At 41.8% G+C, this 23,198-nt stretch overlaps 3 protein-coding genes across 3 annotated transcripts; 1 reads left to right on the forward strand and 2 right to left on the reverse strand.

Annotated features, from left to right (window-relative positions):
- Positions 1 to 12,053: 12,053 nt before the first annotated feature.
- Positions 12,054 to 12,756, reverse strand: LOC118241836 (hemoglobin subunit beta-2-like). Its single transcript, XM_035529145.1, has 3 exons — positions 12,662 to 12,756; positions 12,311 to 12,533; positions 12,054 to 12,182 (listed from the first exon to the last, which is right to left on the reverse strand). Exons 1-3 carry the CDS (start codon positions 12,751 to 12,753, stop codon positions 12,054 to 12,056), a joined length of 444 nt encoding a protein of 147 aa, XP_035385038.1. The 5' UTR covers positions 12,754 to 12,756.
- A 2,193-nt stretch (positions 12,757 to 14,949) lies between these two features.
- LOC118241932 (hemoglobin subunit beta-like) lies at positions 14,950 to 15,842 on the reverse strand. The gene is made up of 3 exons (XM_035529501.2): positions 15,748 to 15,842; positions 15,435 to 15,657; positions 14,950 to 15,166 (listed from the first exon to the last, which is right to left on the reverse strand). The coding sequence occupies exons 1-3, from the start codon at positions 15,834 to 15,836 to the stop codon at positions 15,038 to 15,040; spliced, it is 441 nt and encodes a 146-aa protein (XP_035385394.1). The 5' UTR covers positions 15,837 to 15,842; the 3' UTR covers positions 14,950 to 15,037.
- A 1,770-nt stretch (positions 15,843 to 17,612) lies between these two features.
- Positions 17,613 to 18,293, forward strand: hbae1.2 (hemoglobin, alpha embryonic 1.2). The gene is made up of 3 exons (XM_035529215.2): positions 17,613 to 17,707; positions 17,846 to 18,053; positions 18,155 to 18,293. Exons 1-3 carry the CDS (start codon positions 17,613 to 17,615, stop codon positions 18,281 to 18,283), a joined length of 432 nt encoding a protein of 143 aa, XP_035385108.1. The 3' UTR covers positions 18,284 to 18,293.
- The last annotated feature ends 4,905 nt before the right edge of the window (positions 18,294 to 23,198 follow it).

Consider the following 23,198-nt stretch of genomic DNA (forward strand, 5'->3'; position numbering starts at 1 on the left):
TTCGTAGACTAATTGTAATTCCTGTGATTGAACTGGTCGTGCACAAACCAGCACAGGCCCTCCTTATTTAGAACTGTCCTTTGCAGATACAGATTTATCACCGTATATGCATTGGCTACAAACCCCCCCCCCCCCCACCCCATTCATTAATTGGTCTTTGTCAGGCTACGATCGATTATAATACATTTGCTAATATGATTCACAGTAAAAAAAACCAAACAAAAAAAAACTGTTGATATTTAAATATTTAAATATGACTACATAATTATAAACGTGTTTTGCATTGCAAATGAACGAATGAATTATATAAAAATAATAAATTAATCTGGATATGATTGAACGAACAAATAAATGAATAGTGTTACGACCCTGTCTAGGCTGGGAGGCCGTAACATAGGGTTTTGAGTATTACAACAGTAGAAATGAGTAATGGAAGGAATAACCAATGGAAGTTGACAGGAAATGTCTAGTGTATTTATAAGTTTTTGGTGTTTAAAGACAAGAAACTGGTGCAATCGCGTCAGGCGTGACCAAGGCCAACACAACAAACAAAACCACACTAGAAACAAAACGACAACTGACTAAGCTAACAAAAAAAAATGACTACACTGACTACACTGTTAGAAACAATGATAAACCCACACCCAGACAAAATGGCAGCCACTCCCTGCCACCAGTGTATAACAATATACAGGACAATATACCTACAAGAAACATATATTATCCAGCAATCAAACAAGGGGCAAAACAAACCATAAATCAAGGGGCAAATCCAAAGTTATACACAAAGTCTAGCAAACACAAGCTCAAAATATGGCAACAAGTCCAAACCAACAACATCAGACTCTTCTCCAATGAGCCCTAAGCTGAGCCCTTTGTCTTTTCATCTTCCTTTTATTTTGTGCTCTGCTCACTGGAAAACCTGGTGTGGTTCAGGATGGGGGACATGAGAGAGGAAGAGGCAAAACCTTGAACACAGAATGCAGACATACAGGCGGACATAACGCCCTCCCCCATAAGCGTGGACTTTCTCCCCAGAAGTTCTACATTAGGAAATAAATCAATACCCTCAAACATCAAATAAATCAAAAGCCCGGGACAGGGCATCTGCTACCACATTCTCACCTCCCTTTTTGTGTAGGATATTCAAGTTGAACCCCTGTACAATGAGGCACCAGCGCATAAGATGCTGGTTGGTTTTTGCCATATGCCTAAGAAAGACCAAGGGAATATGATCGGAATATGCTGGGTAACTGGGTGAGAACTGCCTCCAGTATAAACTTCAAAATGCTGCAGCGCTAACAAAAGAGCAAGTGTCTCTTTTTCTATGGTGCTGTATGCCAATTGATGTTTTACAAATTTCTTTGAGAAATGACAAACAGGGTGTTCTAAGCTTTGGGTATCCTCCTGTATGAGGACAGCACCAGCACCTACACCACTAGCATCAACCTCCAATATAAAGGGACATGAAAAATCAAGCACAGCCAGAAGAGGTGTATGGCATAACAATGCTTTAATAGCGTAAAAGCATCCTGGCACATAGGGGGCCACTCAAAGGGAACTTTCTCAAGAGTAAGTTTGTTAAGTGTCTCACAATTACAGAAAAATGTCTACAGAAACATCTGTAAAAACCAGCCATACCCCGAAAACGTCTGAGACTCCGTTTGTTGTCCGGGACAGGAAAGGTCAGAATGGCATGGACTTTGACATCCAAAGGACGAACGTTCCCATGGCCAACTAGTTTGCCCAAATATGCTACCTCACCCTTCCAAAATCACATTTGTCTATGTTTTAAACAAGTGAAGCATCCTGCATCATTCCAAAAACCATTTCTAATGTTTACAGGTGTTGCTCCCATATACGAGTATAAACAACTACATCATCCAGGTAGGCTTTACAATGTGGGACATCACCTAACACAATATCCATAAGTCACTGAAAGGTTGAAGGTGCATTTTTGAGACCAAAAGGCATAACCGTGTATTGCAGGAATTTATCAGGGGTGGCAAAAGCTGAAATGTCTGAGGTGCGAGGAGTAAGAGATACCTGCCAATAACCCTTTAGGAGGTCGAGCTTACTCACAAAATTATCAGATCCTATTCTGTCAACACAATCCTCCATACAAGGCATGGAGAATAAATCCTGCACTGTAATATCATTCACTTTACGATAATCTTTGCAAAAGCGAATGGTTCCATCAGGTTTCAGAAGCAAAAGACAAGGGGAACACCAAGGGCTGTTACTATGGATAGCTAAACCATTATCAAGCAGATATGTTGTTTCCTGTTCCAGCAAAGAACATTTACAGAGGTTTACTTGATAGGGATGTTGTTTAATCGGAGGGTGTGAGCGAACATCTATATCATGCTGTACAACAGTAGTACACGAAGGAATATCAGAAAATAGTGATGGGTATCTCTCAATCAAAGCAAGGAGGTCATCCCTAGCTAAGGGTAACAAGTCTGACATCTTCTCTGGGAGTCATCGTAGGGCTTCTAAGTTGGGTAGACATGCATACGGTAGACATTTACGAGCCAGGTGTAACCCGTCTTGCTCAGAGGAATACTCAGCAGCAACTGTAACTGTAGCCAGGGTACGAAGGATTGATGATGATGAGGAAACCACATCTCGATCCACATAGGGCTTTAGCAAATTAATATGACACATACATGTCTTTCATCTACGATCAGAGGTAGCCAAAACATAATTGATAGGGGACAATCTTTTCTCTATCACATAGGGACCTGCAAAACATGCACTTAAGGAAGATCCCAACATGGGCAAAAGGGCTAATACCTTGTGACCAACCTTAAATGAACGACCAACAGCTTTTCAGTCATAATTGCCTTCATAGCTACATGAGAGTCATGAAGATTTCGTTTGGCTAGTTGTCGAACAAAGTGCAATCGATTATGTAATTTGGCAACAAAATCACAAAGAGGGACATTATTTCAGGGACTGGATGAGAATCACTGGTCATATAAAACCTTCAATGGACCACACACTGTGCGTCCAAAAAGTAATGCATTAGGGCTGAACCCCAAAGACTCTTGAACTGTGTCACAGATAGCAAAAAGGAGCAGAGGAACACCTTCATCCCAATCTTTATCATACTCAGCATAGTAAGACTTCAGCATATATTTAAAAGTCTGATGGAACCTTTCCAATGCACCTTGAGACTCAGGGTGATATGCAGTGGAGAAGTGGTGGTGGATATTTCAAGTTCAAGTTCAGTTTATTTGTCACGTACATAGTCATACATGGTATAACTTGCAGTGAAATGGTTTTTGTGACTGCTCTGTCCAAGCTGAGGAAAGATATAGGGATGTATAAAGAAATATATATATACAAAAAAATATAACAATGTATGTACAATATATGTATAATATGTATATACACATATATCATATATAAATGTACAATGTCTATTTGAATACATGTGTATGTACACAATGTACAATTCCACTTTACAATTTACAGTCCTGATGTATTTACATTATGGTGGTGGTCCCCACAGTTTATCAGTTGCCCTGATTCAGGGCCTGAATGGCCTGTGGGAAGAAGCTCCTTTTCAGTCTCTCTGTGTTGCACTTCAGGGAGCCAAAGCGCTTCCCTGACCTCAAATTGTTCGGATGGGTGGGGTCCTTTACAATCCTCCTGGCCTTGGTCTGGCATCTATGGTCTGGCATAGATGGTATGCAGGTCAGGAAGTTCCATATGAGTGATTTGCTCTGCTGAACATACCACCCTCACCCTAGTGCTTGTCTGTCTTGCTTGGTGCTGTTCCCAAACCAGACTGTGATGTTCCCTGTGAGGATGCTCTCAATAGTGCAGGTGTAGAAGTTCCGCAGAACCTTGGAGGGCAGTCCTCTCATCGCTGTCCGAGATCAGACCCATGACGACGGTATCATCAGCGAACTTGACAACGATGGTGGAGCTGGAAGTGGCCGCGCAGTTGTAAGTGTACAGTAAGTAGGGCAGGGGGCTTAGGACAACACTGAGGCGCTCCAGTGCTGAGGGTGAGGGTGGATGAGACACAGTTGCCCACCCGTACTGATTGCGGTCTGTCTGTTAGGAAGTTGGAGATCCAGTCGCACAGGGATGTATGCAGTTCTAGATCCTCCAACTTAGTAGTGAGTCAGGAGGGGATGATAGTGGTAAATGCTGAATTGTAGTCGACAGACAGCATTTTAACATAATTACCCCTCCCTTTCTCCAGGTGGGTCAGTGTGGTGTGGAGCAGATGTGCAATTGCATCATCAGTGGAGCGGTTGTGGTGGTATGCAAATTGCAGTGGGTCCATGGAGGTTGGCAGTGAAGATGTGATGAAGTCGCTGACCAGCTTTTCAAAGCACTTCATCATGACCGATGTGAGGGCAACAGGGCGGTAGTCATTGAGGCCGGAGGGTCGAGGTTTCTTTGGGACGGGGACCATGGTGGATCGCTTGAAGCCTGATGGGACGAGCATCAGGAAAAGTTTGAAGATGTCAGTGAATACCAAGGCTAGCTGGTCTGCACAGGCTTTGAGGACTCTACCGCAGATATCATCTGGTCCCGCTACCTTCCTGGTATTCACGCTTTTAAACACTCTCCTCACATCACTCTCCGTGATGATGAGAGGGCGCTGTTCTATGGTGGGCTCTGCGCATGTGCTGTTGGTTGCGCTGATAGCACCATTAGCATTGTTAGCGCTAGCACTGTTAGCATTAGCACTGCTAGATGTAGCCTCGAAGTGAGCAAAGAACGTGTTTAGCTCATTTGCCAGAGAATCATCCACGCTCATCTGTCCAGAGCGTGGGCTCCTGTAGTCCGTGATCATCTGTAGTCCATGCCACAGGGATCTAGAGCCACTCTGCTGGAACTGTGTCTCTAGTTTCCTCCCCTAGCGCTGCTTCGCCTCTCTCACCGCCTCGCGCACTCCCTGCATACACCACAGACTTGTACTCATCCATGCGCCCGCTGATGATCCCCGCGTTGTAGGCAGCAGTGCAAGAGTTCAGAGCCTCGTGGACGGTTTTGCCCACCCAGGGCTTCTGGTTGGGAAAATTTCATGATGGTGGCTCTTGGAATCGTATCGTCCACCAGTTTCCCAATAAACCTTACTACTGCCTCCATAAACTTGCTGACATCATCAGTGCTGTGCCGGAACATGTCCCAGTCTGCATCATCCAGAGCAGCCACCGATTTGTGTGTCCAGCGCGCGAATTCCCTCTGAACCGGAGCTTCCCATTTCAGCCTTTGTTTATATTTTGGTAGGAGGAAGATGGCGGCATGGTCCGACTTACCACATGGTGGATGAGCTAGTGCCTTGTAGCTGTCCTTGTATGGGGTGTAGCAGTGGTCTAGTGTCCTATTTCCCCTAGTGGGGAAGGTTATGTGCTGATAAAGTTTGGGCACTGCACGCTTGAGGTTAGCGCTGTTAAAATGCCCAACCATGATAAGTGCAGCGTCCCGGTGTTTTGCCTGAAACTGTGTGAGAGCCCCATGAAGTTCCCACAGTGCAGTGTCCATGTTGACCTGAGGTGGGATGTAAACGATGTTGACAATGACCGAAGTGAACTCTAGAGGAAGGTAGAAAGGACGAAACTTGAGGGCGAGCAGCACCAGGTTGGGTGAGCAGGAGCGGGCAGGAGTAATAACATTAGCATTATTGCACCAGCTGTTGTTTACCATCACACACACCAAACCGTCTCTCCACTTCCCCGAATCTGCTGTCCTGTCCATGCGGTGAACCGAGAAGAACTCGGCCGGCTGGATAGCGTGGCTCGGTACCGCTGTGTTCAGCCATGATTCGGTGAAGTATAGGAGTTCGCGAATGACCTTCTGGAACTTTTTCCTGACAAGGAGGTCATCGAGCTTGTTGTCCAGAGACTGTTCCTGACGCCGGCTCGCTTTCCTCAAGGCCGTTTACTTGTGTCGCATCCTTTGTTCTCCCTCAGGATCTCCGTCAGCCATATTGGGACTGGAGTTAGAGACGGCTTGATGTGAGTGTTATGTAGACTAAGAGAAATAAGAGCATCTCTGCTGTATGTGATGCACATTGTGGTGTAGAAAGAAGGGCTGTGGAGATATCAGGGATAGCAGGAAGAGCGAAAAGAGCAAAGAAGATAGCGAAAAGAGCGAAAAAAGTGCCAAGTGTGGACGGAGCAGTCGTCATGGCAGCCGACCTCACCGAAAATTAGTCCCTGTGGAGGAAAAATCAATAGGACTCGAGCCAGATGTGCAGATGAGCAAGCTTTATTGGTTCTGTCCCTTATGCATCGAGGGAGAGAAGCCTCAAACTTCTCTCACATGAGTTCACATACCCCCACCATTCCCCATTGTTCTCTCATGAGCTAATCTCGTGACTCCAGGTGTCCGTGAACATTCTTTCCTGCTAAAAACAAGTTGTTACTCCCTGCTGCTGCACCCTGCCCAGCAACAGTTAAGCGATAACTGTCATACTCCATCACTTCTCTATTCTGCCTTTCTTGCAGACTGGTTGAGATGAGGGCAAAGGTCACATAAAGGTCACATATTCCTTAGTCCTCCTTTAAGCAAGCATTAAGAAGTTTCCCTCACAGTCCCTCTGTCAGATTGGATACATTTAGGTAGGCCAAAGGTAGTACAGAACTTAATCAATGCTTTAATCACAGCTTTAGATTTAAGTGAACGAAGGAGGATAACTTCTGGGTACCTAGTGGTGGTGCACATTAAAGTCAACATGTAATTATGTCCTGCCCGTGTCTTTGGCAGAGGACCTACACAATCTATGAGAACTAGTTCAAAGGGTTCACCCACCACAGGAATTCGAACCAAAGGTGCAGGGGGAATAACCTGGGTTGGTTTCCCAACCAGTTGGCATGTATGGCAAGACTGACAGTAGTTTAATACATCTTTTCAGATTGACAGCCAAAAGAAATGTCTCAAAATCCCCTGTGTGGTCTTTGCTGGGTGATCATGTGCTAAAAACAAGGTATGGGCATGGTATTTAGCTGGTACCACTATTTGCTACTCTACGCTAGGGTCAGTCAAAGACCATTTTCACATTAACACTTCATTTTCAATGTAATACTCACTGGTATATCCTGTAGCTTTTTCTCCTTGTTTATCTGTGAGGGTCAAGCAATGTAAAAGGGTGCTATCTGCCCTCTGAGCCACAGCCAGCTCCTTTTGTGACATGAGATCTGGCATCTCAGGATCAGGAAAAATGGGCACAACTTTTTCTTTAGGCGCTGCAAACACAGGTTCATCATCACCTACTGGCACATCACACATGGATGCTCCTTTCAGGGGAACCACATCACCGAGTTTCTGTGCCTGAGCATGGGTCAAAACACAAGCAGGAAATGTGCCTAATGTCTCTTGTGCAGACTCATTAACCTCCACAGGATTCTCTATTACCTCGGGCACAGGGTACACCATACCACCAGCTATGTCATTACCTAAAATGAATGATACACCACGGACGGGCAGTTCAGATTGTACCGCCACTTTAGCTGGCCCTGAATACACACTTGAATGTAGGTACAGATTATGTACAGGGAGCCTCATAATACTTAGTCCTACACCCTGCACCAACACATCATTATCACTGTATGTGTCTGACGACAATGGCAACATACTTCCCAATATCAGGGACACAGCAGCACCAGTATCTCTTAATCCCATGATTGGCCATTGTCCCTCATCATCATCATCATCATCATCAGTGAGAGAGACAGAAGTTTGGAAAATAAAGGACTGAAAAGGAAGTTCTACACATTCAATTGTATCTGAGGGTAGAACATTCATCACATTTATTTTCTTAGCTGCTCTTGCTGCTTTACGCTGTAGGGCCAGACAAGATGCATTGATGTGCCCTTTTTCATGACAATAAAAACAATTCCCTTGTTTCCACTGTGGGAAAAGAAACAGGTGCTCGTGGTGGTTTCAGGGTTTTGCGGGGACTAGGACTAGGCAGATTTGTAGTTGAACAGGTATGCAGAGCACACTCAGTTTTGTGAGTTAGAACAAATTCATCCACCATAGTAGCAGCAGAGGTCACTGTGCTCGCTTTCTGCTTATTCAAGTAAACAACAACTGTATCTGGGAGACAATTTTACTCTTCAAGTAACATCAGCTCTTTTAGCTGGTCGAATGTTTTCACACTACTTGTACTACACCACATCTCAAATAAACAGGTTTTCTCCCTTGCAAACTCTGTATGTGTCTGGTTGGGGGATTTTCTCAAATGCTGAAAATTCTGCCTATAGGCTTCTGGCACCAACTCATAAGCACGCAGTATTGCAGCTTTCATAACATCATAGTTAAAGCTCTGCTCTAAAGTTAATGATGAGCAAACCTCTTGTGCTTTTCCCACTAACTTGCACTGGAGCATGAGTGGCCAAAGATCCTTAGGCCAATTTAATGCTGTGGCAATACGTTCAAACAAATATGCATCTACCTCATCATCCCGAAATGCTGGTACCAAACTTATCTGCCCGCTGATGTCAAATCCATGTGCCACTGGTGTAGCGGATACAGAAGTAATGGGCGATCTTGGCAGGCATGGTTTTGGTACCGGGGTACTGCTGTTAGCCAAGCCATCTGGCATAGGGGAGGAGAATAGGACCCTCCAGACCCATGCTCTGCCTCCGGATCGCTACCTCCTTAACCTCAAGCTGTAAGGCCCGCACTCAGTAGCTCTGTCTCACGCTCCTGCCTCTTGATTTCCAGCTCCACTTCCTTTAGCTTCAAAGCCAGCATCTGGTCACCACCAGGGAACTGGATGACCCGAGGCTCTATGCGTGAGCCGACCACAGAGTCGTCTCTGGTTTCCACCATTGACAGGCCCTGTGTCAGGTTCGCCACAAGACCAACAGGACCATTTCGTTCTGGCAAAATTCCCTCTCGTACTAAGCAGGCCTCTAAGACTTCCTTGATTTCCCATTTCGTGGCTGAATGGCTCACTACAACAGCAAAGAAATCTGCTAGTAGTAATAGGTCTGCCTTTCTACACAGGTCAAACTGCTCTAGGGTAGGACAAAGAGTAAAACAAGACAAATCAAAACTCACCAGCCTAACAAAAATGCTCCCAACACACTCTGACAAACCTCAAACTGCACACAACACACACAGCCACCCAACGCACAAGAGAAAACCACCAACCAGCACAGAAAAAACACCAAAATAAAAGGGGCAAGGAAAAAACAGAACAAAGGACAAGCCCCCAATTATGTTACGACCCTATCTAGACCAACACTTAGGAATGTTAAATGGGTGCTCTGGCTGCTATGCCACAGAACTGGCTCTTTGGCCCGGTGGTCAGAGTTCACATTTACCTCCTGTCAGTCCTGGGTAGGGTGGCTGCATTTAGCCTTCATTACAGTTACATATAGAGGTTATATTATTATTATTATTATTATTATTACTTATGAATAATGCAACTATATGCATGGATTTTTCTACGATTATGTAACTTTCTGTGCTTTTAAGTAAATGTTACATATTTAAGCCCCTTACAATATCCCTGAATAAACTGCCACAGTAAATCTAAAATCACAAGTTCATACAACTTATTTATTTACCATCAACTCAAAATATTTATATGGAATTAGCTCGGTTATTTTAGCAAATTAAGTCCAAATTAAGTGCAATGCATATAATAGTTTAAAGCAAGTTCTTCAGATTCTTCACGTTTTTGAAATGTGAAGCCACTTATTATCACTCAAATAAATAATATTATACACATCAACTTCCACATCTGCAGTTAATCATATTCAGAGCAATTGGGAGCAATCCGTCTTGCATATAAGTCATTTTATATGATAGCTGCGGGACTTACTGACAGATTGGCGAGTTTATATAGTTTCCTTAAAAATGGATACCTTGAAACAAATTGTATTATTTTTCTTAATATTTGAGGAAATACTGGAGTCTTTTCAACAGATTCTCAGACTAGCGAATGACATGAATATTCTCTGCTCTCTTGACAATGTAACGGTCCGAGTGTCGCAGGGCGCGGAGCAGGACGCGCAGACTCCCTCCACTTTGACAGACGTTTATTAACATACAGCGCATACGACGATGGCACTCACATAACATAAATACACATGAATAACATGAATACACATCTAACTAGCACAAACAACGTGAAGGTTAACAACGGCAACATAAACAATGACCAACAATGAGGCACACAACAACAGGGCTTTAAATACATACAGACACACAACACTAAACCGTGTGCAGGTTTGCGCTACCAAGGAGGGCGTGGTTACAAACCAGTCAACGTGAATTCCACTGCACGCTGCGTGCCGTACCACGTGACCAGTGGCTAGGGGAGCGTTCCGTGACAAACAATAATTAAGAGCAAAACATAACGATCACTGCTCTGTAACAAATAATAAAGATATTTAATGACAAACCTACCATTACACAACTAGCTAGCTGTTTACATATACATGAACTAGATTGCTAGTCACTAAACTGATGTGCTTAGGTAATGAGACCTGCGCTATGCTAATAATAAAATTGGGATTCGTAACATTAATGACCTCTGGGATCCATAGTACGAAGTAGACCAAACCACTGCCAATGTTTGGAGGGGGGGCAACGCAAGCCTTCAAACCCAAAAACGATTTTTTTGCGTCTACAATTAGCATAAGTTCTTTCAATGAAATTCGCATATCTAAATATTTATAGAAAGAAAAAAAAAACCAATACCAAGCAAAGTGGAAGCCCTCTATGTTGGAAGACTACTGCTGGACACTTTCTGAATGAGGGTGGTTTCCTCAAGTTGGAGGGTCAGTAGGTTGGGCGGACTGTCACCACAATAATCGTTTTCTTATCTTCTGTTTTTTCTGGACACCAGGCACAGCATGTTCAAAGCAGTTAAACATAGATATTACAGGAGGGGCCATTTGTTTTTCACATAGTAGATCCAAAGACATCCTAATGTCTTTGGTAATAATATGTGCAAAATAATATGTGCAAAAGAATACACAGAGGAATTGCTTTAATAAGTTCCCACATCTATAGCTGTACATAATAGGCTTCCATACATTTTTCATTCAATCCATCACTTCTGTCTAAAATCCACTCTTGTAATCCACCAGTCATGATGTAGTAAATATATGTGTGTGTGTGTATATATATATAAACCTTGGGGTAGACATTTCCAGGTTGTTCAAATCCCGAGTTATCTTAAATGAGAGGCTACATCAAATAGACGTTAAGCAATGGAACTGTCCAGTGCTGAACTACAAAGCATCTCACAGTGTCCCCTCCGTACCTAGGCCGGTGTTCCTGTAAGGCAACCAGGGACTGGCAGCGCTAGTTTGGTGTCTGCAGCCTATGCTAAATGTGAACAAACCGACACGTCTTTTCCGCTTCCCTTTCACACTAATACATGGAATCCGGAGTAACGATTAAAAAATGTGATTAAGTGTGTGCCCCTTAGTGTTGCTTCAGCGTTGAAGAGAGCTGCTTTAGAATAACTGTCATTTCTGTTTTGTGGCTATATCTGTTATAAAACAATATTAATAAAAATGTAACTGAAATGACTGCTTTGTGAGTACAATGTAAATGGCCAATTCACGCGGAAACTATTAACTCTTTAATACATAACTGATAGCACAACAATAAATCATCGATAAACCGGTAGGCTGTCTGGATTCTTTAGAGATTAACTTTTAACAAGCCAATTGCACAGAAATACTATTTTGAGCACGATTTATAAAAACAGTCAGTTTCTTTAAATGGAGAGTTGAATAGCAAACCAGTTCACTGGACTAGTTTGTTCTATTTATTCTATTTCTAGGTAGTAAACCTGGTCACTGGTTTGTTCGATTTGTAGATATCAAATATTTGCTCTGTTTTAAAAAGTGTTATCGTTTACCATGTCAGCGCATCAGCATTTGCATAGCACAAATTAAATCCACACTGCATCGCACACACGAACTACCGCAAGTCATCGTTGAGTACTGATTAGATGTTTATTTGCTTTTTATTATCAAATATAGGTTCGATTATAAAACGGAAAACTTAGTGGTACAAATGTTCATTTCTGTCCGACAAAGCGCACTGGGCGTCTACTGGTACTGCTTCCTGAGGGCAGCCATTACGACAGCCAGGAACTTCTGGAAAGCTGCCTGGACATCAGGGGTGAAGCTAACTCCCATTTTGGCGGCAACGACGATGGTGATGCAGTCACCCAACAGCTGTGTGGAAACAAAAAGGATTAAAAAATGAACAGAAGTGAATTTACAGAACTAATGATCAGAACATATAAACATTATGTGGCTATGCTATCCAAAAGGAAAAAAATGATGAAATAAATACAACGTACCCTGAAGTTGTCGGGATCCACGTGCAGTTTCTCGGAGTGCAGGACACTCAGTTCAGTGTAGGCGGCCTTGATGTTGTCCATGTTCTTCACGGCTCTCTCCAGACCGCGCAGTACAACTGCTCCGTGGGCGGCAACACTGGGGTTTCCCATGATGGCAGCGGCATTGTACAAGTTTCCAAATTTGGCGAAATACCTCTGGGTCCAGGGGTACACGACAAGACATCTGAGTGGCGAACAAACAAAAAATAAACGCATGCGAATTAGTTTCACAGTTAAGACGAAAATAATTGATTTCCCCAACAATCATACATAGTTATTGAAGTTACATATAAGCCTTTATTTGCATTCTACCTTGTCAGTGCATTATGACCCGCGGAATCGTAGTCAATCTTGGAGAAGATGTCCTGGATGGTAGCGCGCTCGAAATCTGTCCACTCAACCATGTTGCTGACGTTAGAGGCTTCTAAATATAATTTTGAGAAGGAACCCTGTAAATGCAGAGTCCTGGCCGCCTGCTTATATATGCGCTCTCCACCCCTCCGCTAGGATGGACTAGTCACGAAGGACTTTAATCAGATATGTTAATCTTCGCTTGAAATTTTGTGATGGTTCTTGGTAACCTACACACATGCAAAATTATTAACGGAAACTAATGCGAGAGGGTTTCATGTATATACTTCGCTCAATATCCGTGGGTAATGTCACTTGGAGGATTTTGACTTTTGCCGCATCTTTTTGTCCGTACGCAGTATAATCTCCCGTGTTAATGCCTGGTACTTGTTTTTACTTTATTTACACTCTATAGTGACAGTGAACAATGTACGAGTTAATACAACGGGTTTATTTTTGACTCAATTTATAGAAATAGTTAGAAGCCGAGATGCATCATTTTACAAATTCGCCGCTATATCCTCAGCTGTTCAAACTGTAAGAAATGTTGGCCAATATGACTTCCACGCCTTATTATAAGCTTTCATATAAGTTGTTTTGTGAACGTGTACCTCTTCGCAGTAATGGTGAATTCACAAACATTGCCATTACTTACTTCGCTTTGAGTCTAAAATATTTTTAATAATACACTGATTCTATAACTACCACATCAACAATAATTAAGCATAGAGGATCACGTTTTTTTGCGAGGTCCATACTGTTGAAATGCGACTTGATTCACATGAAGAGATTAACCACATATGTGCATGCCAGGTACCTCAGGTTCCAATGATCTTTTCGTTTCTCTTTACTTCAACGTTCCCTTGTTTTTACCGTACTGTCCTTAAACTCTATTCAGTACTTTAAAAATCTTATTCCTTCAACTTTGAAACATGGAACTCAGAATTAAGTAGGCCAACGTGATCGATGTTAGACGTATTGCTTTTGTTTACTCAGTTATTTCACTTTAATTTTATTAAGTTAATTATTTCGATTTGTGTGTTTGCTTACTTTTTACTTGCCAAATTATTTTTATACCCACTAAAACCCACTAAAACCCACTAAAACTAGATCTTCTCAGTCTACATTTTCCTTGGGTTTTGTTGTTAACCGTCTCTTTTTGGAGTTTATTCCAAGTAGTTTATGACAACTAGTTTACACATGAGATAGCCTACCACTCTGAATTTATTTTTGACTCTCTCTGAGTCTTTGACTTTCTCGATGCCTCTATCCGTACGCAACATTTTTATAGTGTACAGGTAGCAAATACACTAAAAACAATCATTTTAAAAGTAAGGGCATTGTCAAATCCTCTTAATTAACTTACAAACCGCACATTCGTGGTCAATAGCCGACGTCTCACAGAGAGCCTGACTAAACATGCTATACTAAGGTGGAAATGGTAGTTACGTACGCTCTAATTTAGCAGCTACATTTAATTGCATCACAACCAGACGCCCAGCTAGCATCTACGAGCTGCTCTGAGGTCAGTCGAGAAGTAATTGTGTCGCTGCAAGTTTTTAGTTAGGATGCTACGATGCAAGTTTTTAGCAGAGTACCTTGGGTCGTATATTTTCACTCAGTTTCATAAGTGGAGATACGTGAGGAAAAACCCTACAGAGCCAGATTTCAGTGTTATCATATTTCGGTCTTGAAAAAGCGTTTCAGTCAAAGTAAATTTACAAAAATATAAGAATTTAGAGGGCGTAAAGAACTAGTTTGTTATTTTGATGGTGTAAACTTTTCAACAATAGGCATATTACTAATAAATATCACATCATTAACATTTAGTGTAAATTGTAGTAATTGTATGTCTGTGGAACTTGGAACTGTTTAAGGAAAAGTGCTATCGAGATGCTATTATGTTAGCATAAACGTAGGGTTTGCGTTTTCGTAATAGTTAGAAATCTTAGGTGCTTTAAAGACAACTCTCAGTTCACATTACATATACTCCCACAAAAAGAAACCGAATAATATTATAGACTAACTGAGTTGACTTGGTTTGTTTAAAGTTAAAATCTGTATGAAAGGATAAATGAAAGTTATGGTTACCATACAACATGCAATCTGTGAGCCTGGTCAGATATTGTCTCGATTGGCAATTAAAAACAAGAATATTTAATAACGATTCCTTGCAAAAAAAGAAAAAAAAGAAAAAGAAAACAGGCAGACGCCCCATTTGTGAATTGATGAATACATTTTTATTCGATGTAACAAATTGTCTACTATTCATTGGGTATTACTTATTACCCTTGCAAATGCTTCTCTTTCACATCAGAGTAGAGATGTGTGTTTCCTTTAGTGGTACTGCTTTGCCAGCGCGGCGATGACGACCGCGACAAACTTCTGCCACGCGGCTTGGATGTCCGCAGTGAAAGCGCGACCAAGATGGGCAGCCACGACGATGGTAAAACAATCACCGAGGAGCTTTGAATGTGAAAATAAGAAGCACGTAAGCCCTGGCAGCTTTAATCAGCATTTATAAGCTTCTAATTGCTGTGCTTCTAACAACTAAACAACAAAAACTAAATGTCAGTTACTCTTGTTCTTCTCTAATATTAGGCCAGTTGAAATCAAAACGCTGAACCTTTTTCCTTTTTCTCTACATATAATTTTGTATTCGACCAATTAAACTGGACAAAACCCATCTGACCTGATATTAGGCAAAAATCAAGCAAAAGGATCGAAGACGTACCCGGAAGTTGTCTGGATCCACGTGAAGTTTCTCAGAGTGCAACACACTCAGCGGCGCGTAGGTGGCCTTGATATTATCCATGTTTTTCACGGCCAGACCAAGACCTTTCAGCACGACCTCACCGTGAGCTGCCACCTTCTTATTGCTCTTAATGGCCGCAGCGTCACTCAGGCTTCCGAAGCTACTGAAATACCTCTGAGTCCAAGGATACACAATAAGGCATCTGGGAAATAGATAAAAATATAATCGGTGAAACGGTATTCTAGCAATAGTAAATAACTTTTGTGGACCGAATTATTTATTCTAAACCTACCTTATTAAAGCTTTCTGCCCGGCCGCTGGTTTCAGTTTTCCCCAGATGTCCTGGATGGCCTTGCGTTCCGCGTCTGTCCACGCAACCATATTGATTATTTCAAGAGTTGCCACTTTGATAATGTGAGATCACCGATCAGAGTTATTTATATAAATCACTCCACCCAGTCACTGGCGTGAAATCCAACGAATCATTGAACCTTTCAAAATTATCAAACGACATTCATGCCGTTCAAAAATCTCCTTCTGCTCTTCGCTCTTATCAGCGCCAAAACATGAGCGCCATGACCTAACAGCCTTGATGGAAAAATACAGAGAACGTACGTGGTTACTCTGCCCTGCGTTGTCCATGGGCTTTTCAGTTACACTTAAAATACTCATTTGAAGCTAAATCTGAATTTGTAATGGATTTAGTAATGATTTGGTCATTATTTTTAAAATGCAGACAAACAAATAAACAAACACGCTTAGCTCAAGCTTACCGCCTTCACTACTATTCAAATTCAAAACAAAAATAAAATAATCTAAAATAAATTAGAACAGTAAAAATTGGAGAAATGGCACTATTTATTTCATACAGCTCTGTTTATTAAATGCACTAAATGCATTTCGTAGCGCACTTTTGCAGAAGCGGGCGATTTGCATAATGGAGATATGTGAGTAGAAGGAGTTATCACGTCCTAGCAGTGCTAAGGCGATGGCTTTAAAATAATGATTTGACCTGAGCGCGCTCCGGTGGCTTGCTTGGAGCTTGGCACAATAATTGCTTTGCTATTTCCTCAGTCAAAAGCTTCCAGAGATACTAAGTCAATGTATTTTGCAATGAACTGATTCTAAACTTTGTTGCCACATGGCGTCATATGCTTCTGCGGGTTTAATCCAAGTTTTGTGTAGGTTGTTCGATCTCACTTCAGTTGTGTTTTACCAAGAAAGAATAATTCATCAAAATAATTAGTAGAGCGCACCAATAAGTCACAATTACTCTTGTGTCAGACATTCAACTTTATCAATTAGAAAAACAAAAGTGTCGTAATTGTAGATATCTTTTAAAATGTATTTGTAAATGTATTTTAGTGCTATGAATTAATACAATAACCATGCGGAGAGTATATTGTAAAACGCCAATAGACGCTGAGGAGACTTAACAAGACTGTAATCAAGATTCTTGCGAGGTCGTGCCCATCGACAATAACTTTTGATAACTAACAATAAACATTCAAACACCTAGGCTTTCTTGGGAAGGTTTATCCTGATATGTTTAATTACCAAGTGAAATATAGCCTACTTGCCACCCGTTAATAAAAGCAAATCACTGTGTCCTGATTTCAGTGCCCAGTCTGCTATAAAAGTGATATAAAAATAAAATTACTGAACAAACGAAAGAAAAATAGCATGCGTGTAAAACAAAACAACTAAAACTAAAAATTAAAGATACATTTTCAATATTCTCAAAAAGGAAAACGGAAACAAAGCAAAATTTAGATCTGCATGTTAGCAAATATTTGCTCCCTTTGTATGCCAACATTGTCTTAGTAAAAAAAAGTGACACTTGATCTTCTGTAACCCCAGTAAGTAAATGCATAAAAAGAATGAATAAATACATGCAAATAACTGCTAGATCACTTTCATGACGTTTCTTAATTTCATCTTACCTGATTGTGTTAAATATTTTTGAGAAAGAGCATAGCTGGAACCTTATCTCTTGCAAGCACGCAAATTAAGTTTTATCTTTCATCTCTGGGATGCGTCCAAGCGGGCTCGTGGACGAGGTGGGTCCGGGGTGTGTCGGCTTCGGTTCGTCGTATAAAAGGGCTATTCACCTATCTGTCAGTTTACAGAATTCCTCTTCAGATCTATTCTTGAACCATGAGTCTTACTGCCAAGGACAAGGAGGTCGTCAAAGGCTTCTGGGCCAAGATCGCCCCGAAAATAGAGGACATCGGTGAAGATGCTCTGTCTAGGTAGGTTGTTCAATTCACAAATCTCTATTTATTATTTATTTATTACTTGCTTAGATAGCTCTTTAGAACTGAATACTAACTCTAAGCAACATGTCCACGCAGTGCTGAGTACTCACTTCCTACATTATGTCCACGCAGGATGCTGGTTGGCTACCCCCAGACCAAGACCTACTTCTCCCACTGGAAGGACTTGAGCCCCGGCTCTGCCGAAGTGAGGAAGCACGGAAAGGTCGTGTTGTCTGGCGTGGGCGAAGCTGTAAAAACTATCGATGACCTGACCAATGGGCTGCTCAGACTCAGCGAGCTGCACGCTTTCCAGCTGCGCGTGGACCCAGCCAACTTCAAGGCAAGTTACGATCAGTTTATTTTTTTTGTTGTTGTACAAGGACATTATCCTCATCATCCCTATAATGTTGTAATTGTACTCTTGTGTTTTGTTTTTTGCAGATCCTGTCCCACTGTTTGCTTGTGGTTCTGGCCATCAAATTCCCCGATGACTTCACTCCTGAGGTCCACGTGTCTATGGACAAGTTCCTCGGTGCTGTGGCCCTCGCGCTCTCTGAGAAATACAGATGAACAGTCGACCACCAGACAGACGCGAACACGCGTAGTGTGTCTTATTACAATCAGACAGACGAGAACACGCGTAGCGTGTCTTATTACAATCAGACAGACGAGAACACGCGTAGCGTGTGTTATTACAATCAGATAGACGCGAACACGCGTAGTGTGTCTTAAGATCAATTAAATGACTTCGAATGATGTAAAATATGTTAAAAGTATTCGACTCTTTATTGGGAACAGCACTGCTGAGTTTGTGTCTTGCTGTATGTATTTAGACGTTAAGTTTCCGGTATTCTAAAGGTTATAAAAGCAGAAACTGATAATAGAGAAGAAAAAGCAAACGGAATAGGAACCTTTAATCCAGTGCAACACGTCTTGAAGTACACATTTGCTTTTGCCTAACACATACACGACATATAATAATGCTTAACACGGTTATAAATTCAGTTTAATATTACTACTGTGCACTGAGCATAAAATAAAATACACTACAGCACGACCAATCCAACACTTAATCTAAACGTTCCAAGTGTGTAGACTAAATGGAAATTTAGTTGCTTAACCTTCGAAGTACACTAATGAAAGTAACTAGAAAAACGAAGTGTTTAAGTGAATGACAGGAAATTTCGTAGACTAATTGTAATTCCTGTGATTGAACTGGTCGTGCACAAACCAGCACAGGCCCTCCTTATTTAGAACTGTCCTTTGCAGATACAGATTTATCACCGTATATGCATTGGCTACAAACCCCCCCCCCCCACCCCATTCATTAATTGGTCTTTGTCAGGCTACGATCGATTATAATACATTTGCTAATATGATTCACAGTAAAAAAAACCAAACAAAAAAAAACTGTTGATATTTAAATATTTAAATATGACTACATAATTATAAACGTGTTTTGCATTGCAAATGAACGAATGAATTATATAAAAATAATAAATTAATCTGGATATGATTGAACGAACAAATAAATGAATAGTGTTACGACCCTGTCTAGGCTGGGAGGCCGTAACATAGGGTTTTGAGTATTACAACAGTAGAAATGAGTAATGGAAGGAATAACCAATGGAAGTTGACAGGAAATGTCTAGTGTATTTATAAGTTTTTGGTGTTTAAAGACAAGAAACTGGTGCAATCGCGTCAGGCGTGACCAAGGCCAACACAACAAACAAAACCACACTAGAAACAAAACGACAACTGACTAAGCTAACAAAAAAAAATGACTACACTGACTACACTGTTAGAAACAATGATAAACCCACACCCAGACAAAATGGCAGCCACTCCCTGCCACCAGTGTATAACAATATACAGGACAATATACCTACAAGAAACATATATTATCCAGCAATCAAACAAGGGGCAAAACAAACCATAAATCAAGGGGCAAATCCAAAGTTATACACAAAGTCTAGCAAACACAAGCTCAAAATATGGCAACAAGTCCAAACCAACAACATCAGACTCTTCTCCAATGAGCCCTAAGCTGAGCCCTTTGTCTTTTCATCTTCCTTTTATTTTGTGCTCTGCTCACTGGAAAACCTGGTGTGGTTCAGGATGGGGGACATGAGAGAGGAAGAGGCAAAACCTTGAACACAGAATGCAGACATACAGGCGGACATAACGCCCTCCCCCATAAGCGTGGACTTTCTCCCCAGAAGTTCTACATTAGGAAATAAATCAATACCCTCAAACATCAAATAAATCAAAAGCCCGGGACAGGGCATCTGCTACCACATTCTCACCTCCCTTTTTGTGTAGGATATTCAAGTTGAACCCCTGTACAATGAGGCACCAGCGCATAAGATGCTGGTTGGTTTTTGCCATATGCCTAAGAAAGACCAAGGGAATATGATCGGAATATGCTGGGTAACTGGGTGAGAACTGCCTCCAGTATAAACTTCAAAATGCTGCAGCGCTAACAAAAGAGCAAGTGTCTCTTTTTCTATGGTGCTGTATGCCAATTGATGTTTTACAAATTTCTTTGAGAAATGACAAACAGGGTGTTCTAAGCTTTGGGTATCCTCCTGTATGAGGACAGCACCAGCACCTACACCACTAGCATCAACCTCCAATATAAAGGGACATGAAAAATCAAGCACAGCCAGAAGAGGTGTATGGCATAACAATGCTTTAATAGCGTAAAAGCATCCTGGCACATAGGGGGCCACTCAAAGGGAACTTTCTCAAGAGTAAGTTTGTTAAGTGTCTCACAATTACAGAAAAATGTCTACAGAAACATCTGTAAAAACCAGCCATACCCCGAAAACGTCTGAGACTCCGTTTGTTGTCCGGGACAGGAAAGGTCAGAATGGCATGGACTTTGACATCCAAAGGACGAACGTTCCCATGGCCAACTAGTTTGCCCAAATATGCTACCTCACCCTTCCAAAATCACATTTGTCTATGTTTTAAACAAGTGAAGCATCCTGCATCATTCCAAAAACCATTTCTAATGTTTACAGGTGTTGCTCCCATATACGAGTATAAACAACTACATCATCCAGGTAGGCTTTACAATGTGGGACATCACCTAACACAATATCCATAAGTCACTGAAAGGTTGAAGGTGCATTTTTGAGACCAAAAGGCATAACCGTGTATTGCAGGAATTTATCAGGGGTGGCAAAAGCTGAAATGTCTGAGGTGCGAGGAGTAAGAGATACCTGCCAATAACCCTTTAGGAGGTCGAGCTTACTCACAAAATTATCAGATCCTATTCTGTCAACACAATCCTCCATACAAGGCATGGAGAATAAATCCTGCACTGTAATATCATTCACTTTACGATAATCTTTGCAAAAGCGAATGGTTCCATCAGGTTTCAGAAGCAAAAGACAAGGGGAACACCAAGGGCTGTTACTATGGATAGCTAAACCATTATCAAGCAGATATGTTGTTTCCTGTTCCAGCAAAGAACATTTACAGAGGTTTACTTGATAGGGATGTTGTTTAATCGGAGGGTGTGAGCGAACATCTATATCATGCTGTACAACAGTAGTACACGAAGGAATATCAGAAAATAGTGATGGGTATCTCTCAATCAAAGCAAGGAGGTCATCCCTAGCTAAGGGTAACAAGTCTGACATCTTCTCTGGGAGTCATCGTAGGGCTTCTAAGTTGGGTAGACATGCATACGGTAGACATTTACGAGCCAGGTGTAACCCGTCTTGCTCAGAGGAATACTCAGCAGCAACTGTAACTGTAGCCAGGGTACGAAGGATTGATGATGATGAGGAAACCACATCTCGATCCACATAGGGCTTTAGCAAATTAATATGACACATACATGTCTTTCATCTACGATCAGAGGTAGCCAAAACATAATTGATAGGGGACAATCTTTTCTCTATCACATAGGGACCTGCAAAACATGCACTTAAGGAAGATCCCAACATGGGCAAAAGGGCTAATACCTTGTGACCAACCTTAAATGAACGACCAACAGCTTTTCAGTCATAATTGCCTTCATAGCTACATGAGAGTCATGAAGATTTCGTTTGGCTAGTTGTCGAACAAAGTGCAATCGATTATGTAATTTGGCAACAAAATCACAAAGAGGGACATTATTTCAGGGACTGGATGAGAATCACTGGTCATATAAAACCTTCAATGGACCACACACTGTGCGTCCAAAAAGTAATGCATTAGGGCTGAACCCCAAAGACTCTTGAACTGTGTCACAGATAGCAAAAAGGAGCAGAGGAACACCTTCATCCCAATCTTTATCATACTCAGCATAGTAAGACTTCAGCATATATTTAAAAGTCTGATGGAACCTTTCCAATGCACCTTGAGACTCAGGGTGATATGCAGTGGAGAAGTGGTGGTGGATATTTCAAGTTCAAGTTCAGTTTATTTGTCACGTACATAGTCATACATGGTATAACTTGCAGTGAAATGGTTTTTGTGACTGCTCTGTCCAAGCTGAGGAAAGATATAGGGATGTATAAAGAAATATATATATACAAAAAAATATAACAATGTATGTACAATATATGTATAATATGTATATACACATATATCATATATAAATGTACAATGTCTATTTGAATACATGTGTATGTACAAAATGTACAATTCCACTTTACAATTTACAGTCCTGATGTATTTACATTATGGTGGTGGTCCCCACAGTTTATCAGTTGCCCTGATTCAGGGCCTGAATGGCCTGTGGGAAGAAGCTCCTTTTCAGTCTCTCTGTGTTGCACTTCAGGGAGCCAAAGCGCTTCCCTGACCTCAAATTGTTCGGATGGGTGGGGTCCTTTACAATCCTCCTGGCCTTGGTCTGGCATCTATGGTCTGGCATAGATGGTATGCAGGTCAGGAAGTTCCATATGAGTGATTTGCTCTGCTGAACATACCACCCTCACCCTAGTGCTTGTCTGTCTTGCTTGGTGCTGTTCCCAAACCAGACTGTGATGTTCCCTGTGAGGATGCTCTCAATAGTGCAGGTGTAGAAGTTCCGCAGAACCTTGGAGGGCAGTCCTCTCATCGCTGTCCGAGATCAGACCCATGACGACGGTATCATCAGCGAACTTGACAACGATGGTGGAGCTGGAAGTGGCCGCGCAGTTGTAAGTGTACAGTAAGTAGGGCAGGGGGCTTAGGACAACACTGAGGCGCTCCAGTGCTGAGGGTGAGGGTGGATGAGACACAGTTGCCCACCCGTACTGATTGCGGTCTGTCTGTTAGGAAGTTGGAGATCCAGTCGCACAGGGATGTATGCAGTTCTAGATCCTCCAACTTAGTAGTGAGTCAGGAGGGGATGATAGTGGTAAATGCTGAATTGTAGTCGACAGACAGCATTTTAACATAATTACCCCTCCCTTTCTCCAGGTGGGTCAGTGTGGTGTGGAGCAGATGTGCAATTGCATCATCAGTGGAGCGGTTGTGGTGGTATGCAAATTGCAGTGGGTCCATG

The sequence above is a fragment of the Electrophorus electricus genome, chromosome 2, assembly GCF_041902795.1.
Source record: "Electrophorus electricus isolate QZ-2024a chromosome 2, ASM4190279v1, whole genome shotgun sequence".
NCBI lineage: Eukaryota > Metazoa > Chordata > Actinopteri > Gymnotiformes > Gymnotidae > Electrophorus > Electrophorus electricus.

Bases quoted from the DNA above. Each gene is read 5' to 3' on its own strand.
- LOC118241836 (XM_035529145.1), bottom strand. From the start codon at position 12,753: ATGGTTGAGTGGACAGATTTCGAGCGCGCTACCATCCAGGACATCTTC. The intron at 12,534-12,661 runs GTAGAATGCAAA...TTCGCCACTCAG, and splicing joins GGTCATAATGCACTGACAAG to ATGTCTTGTCGTGTACCCCT. The intron at 12,183-12,310 runs GTACGTTGTATT...GTTTCCACACAG, and splicing joins TGGATCCCGACAACTTCAGG to CTGTTGGGTGACTGCATCAC.
- LOC118241932 (XM_035529501.2), bottom strand. From the start codon at position 15,836: ATGGTTGCGTGGACAGACGCGGAACGCAAGGCCATCCAGGACATCTGG. The intron at 15,658-15,747 runs GTAGGTTTAGAA...TCTATTTCCCAG, and splicing joins GGGCAGAAAGCTTTAATAAG to ATGCCTTATTGTGTATCCTT. The intron at 15,167-15,434 runs GTACGTCTTCGA...TCACATTCAAAG, and splicing joins TGGATCCAGACAACTTCCGG to CTCCTCGGTGATTGTTTTAC.
- hbae1.2 (XM_035529215.2), top strand. From the start codon at position 17,613: ATGAGTCTTACTGCCAAGGACAAGGAGGTCGTCAAAGGCTTCTGGGCC. The intron at 17,708-17,845 runs GTAGGTTGTTCA...ATGTCCACGCAG, and splicing joins GGTGAAGATGCTCTGTCTAG to GATGCTGGTTGGCTACCCCC. The intron at 18,054-18,154 runs GCAAGTTACGAT...TGTTTTTTGCAG, and splicing joins TGGACCCAGCCAACTTCAAG to ATCCTGTCCCACTGTTTGCT.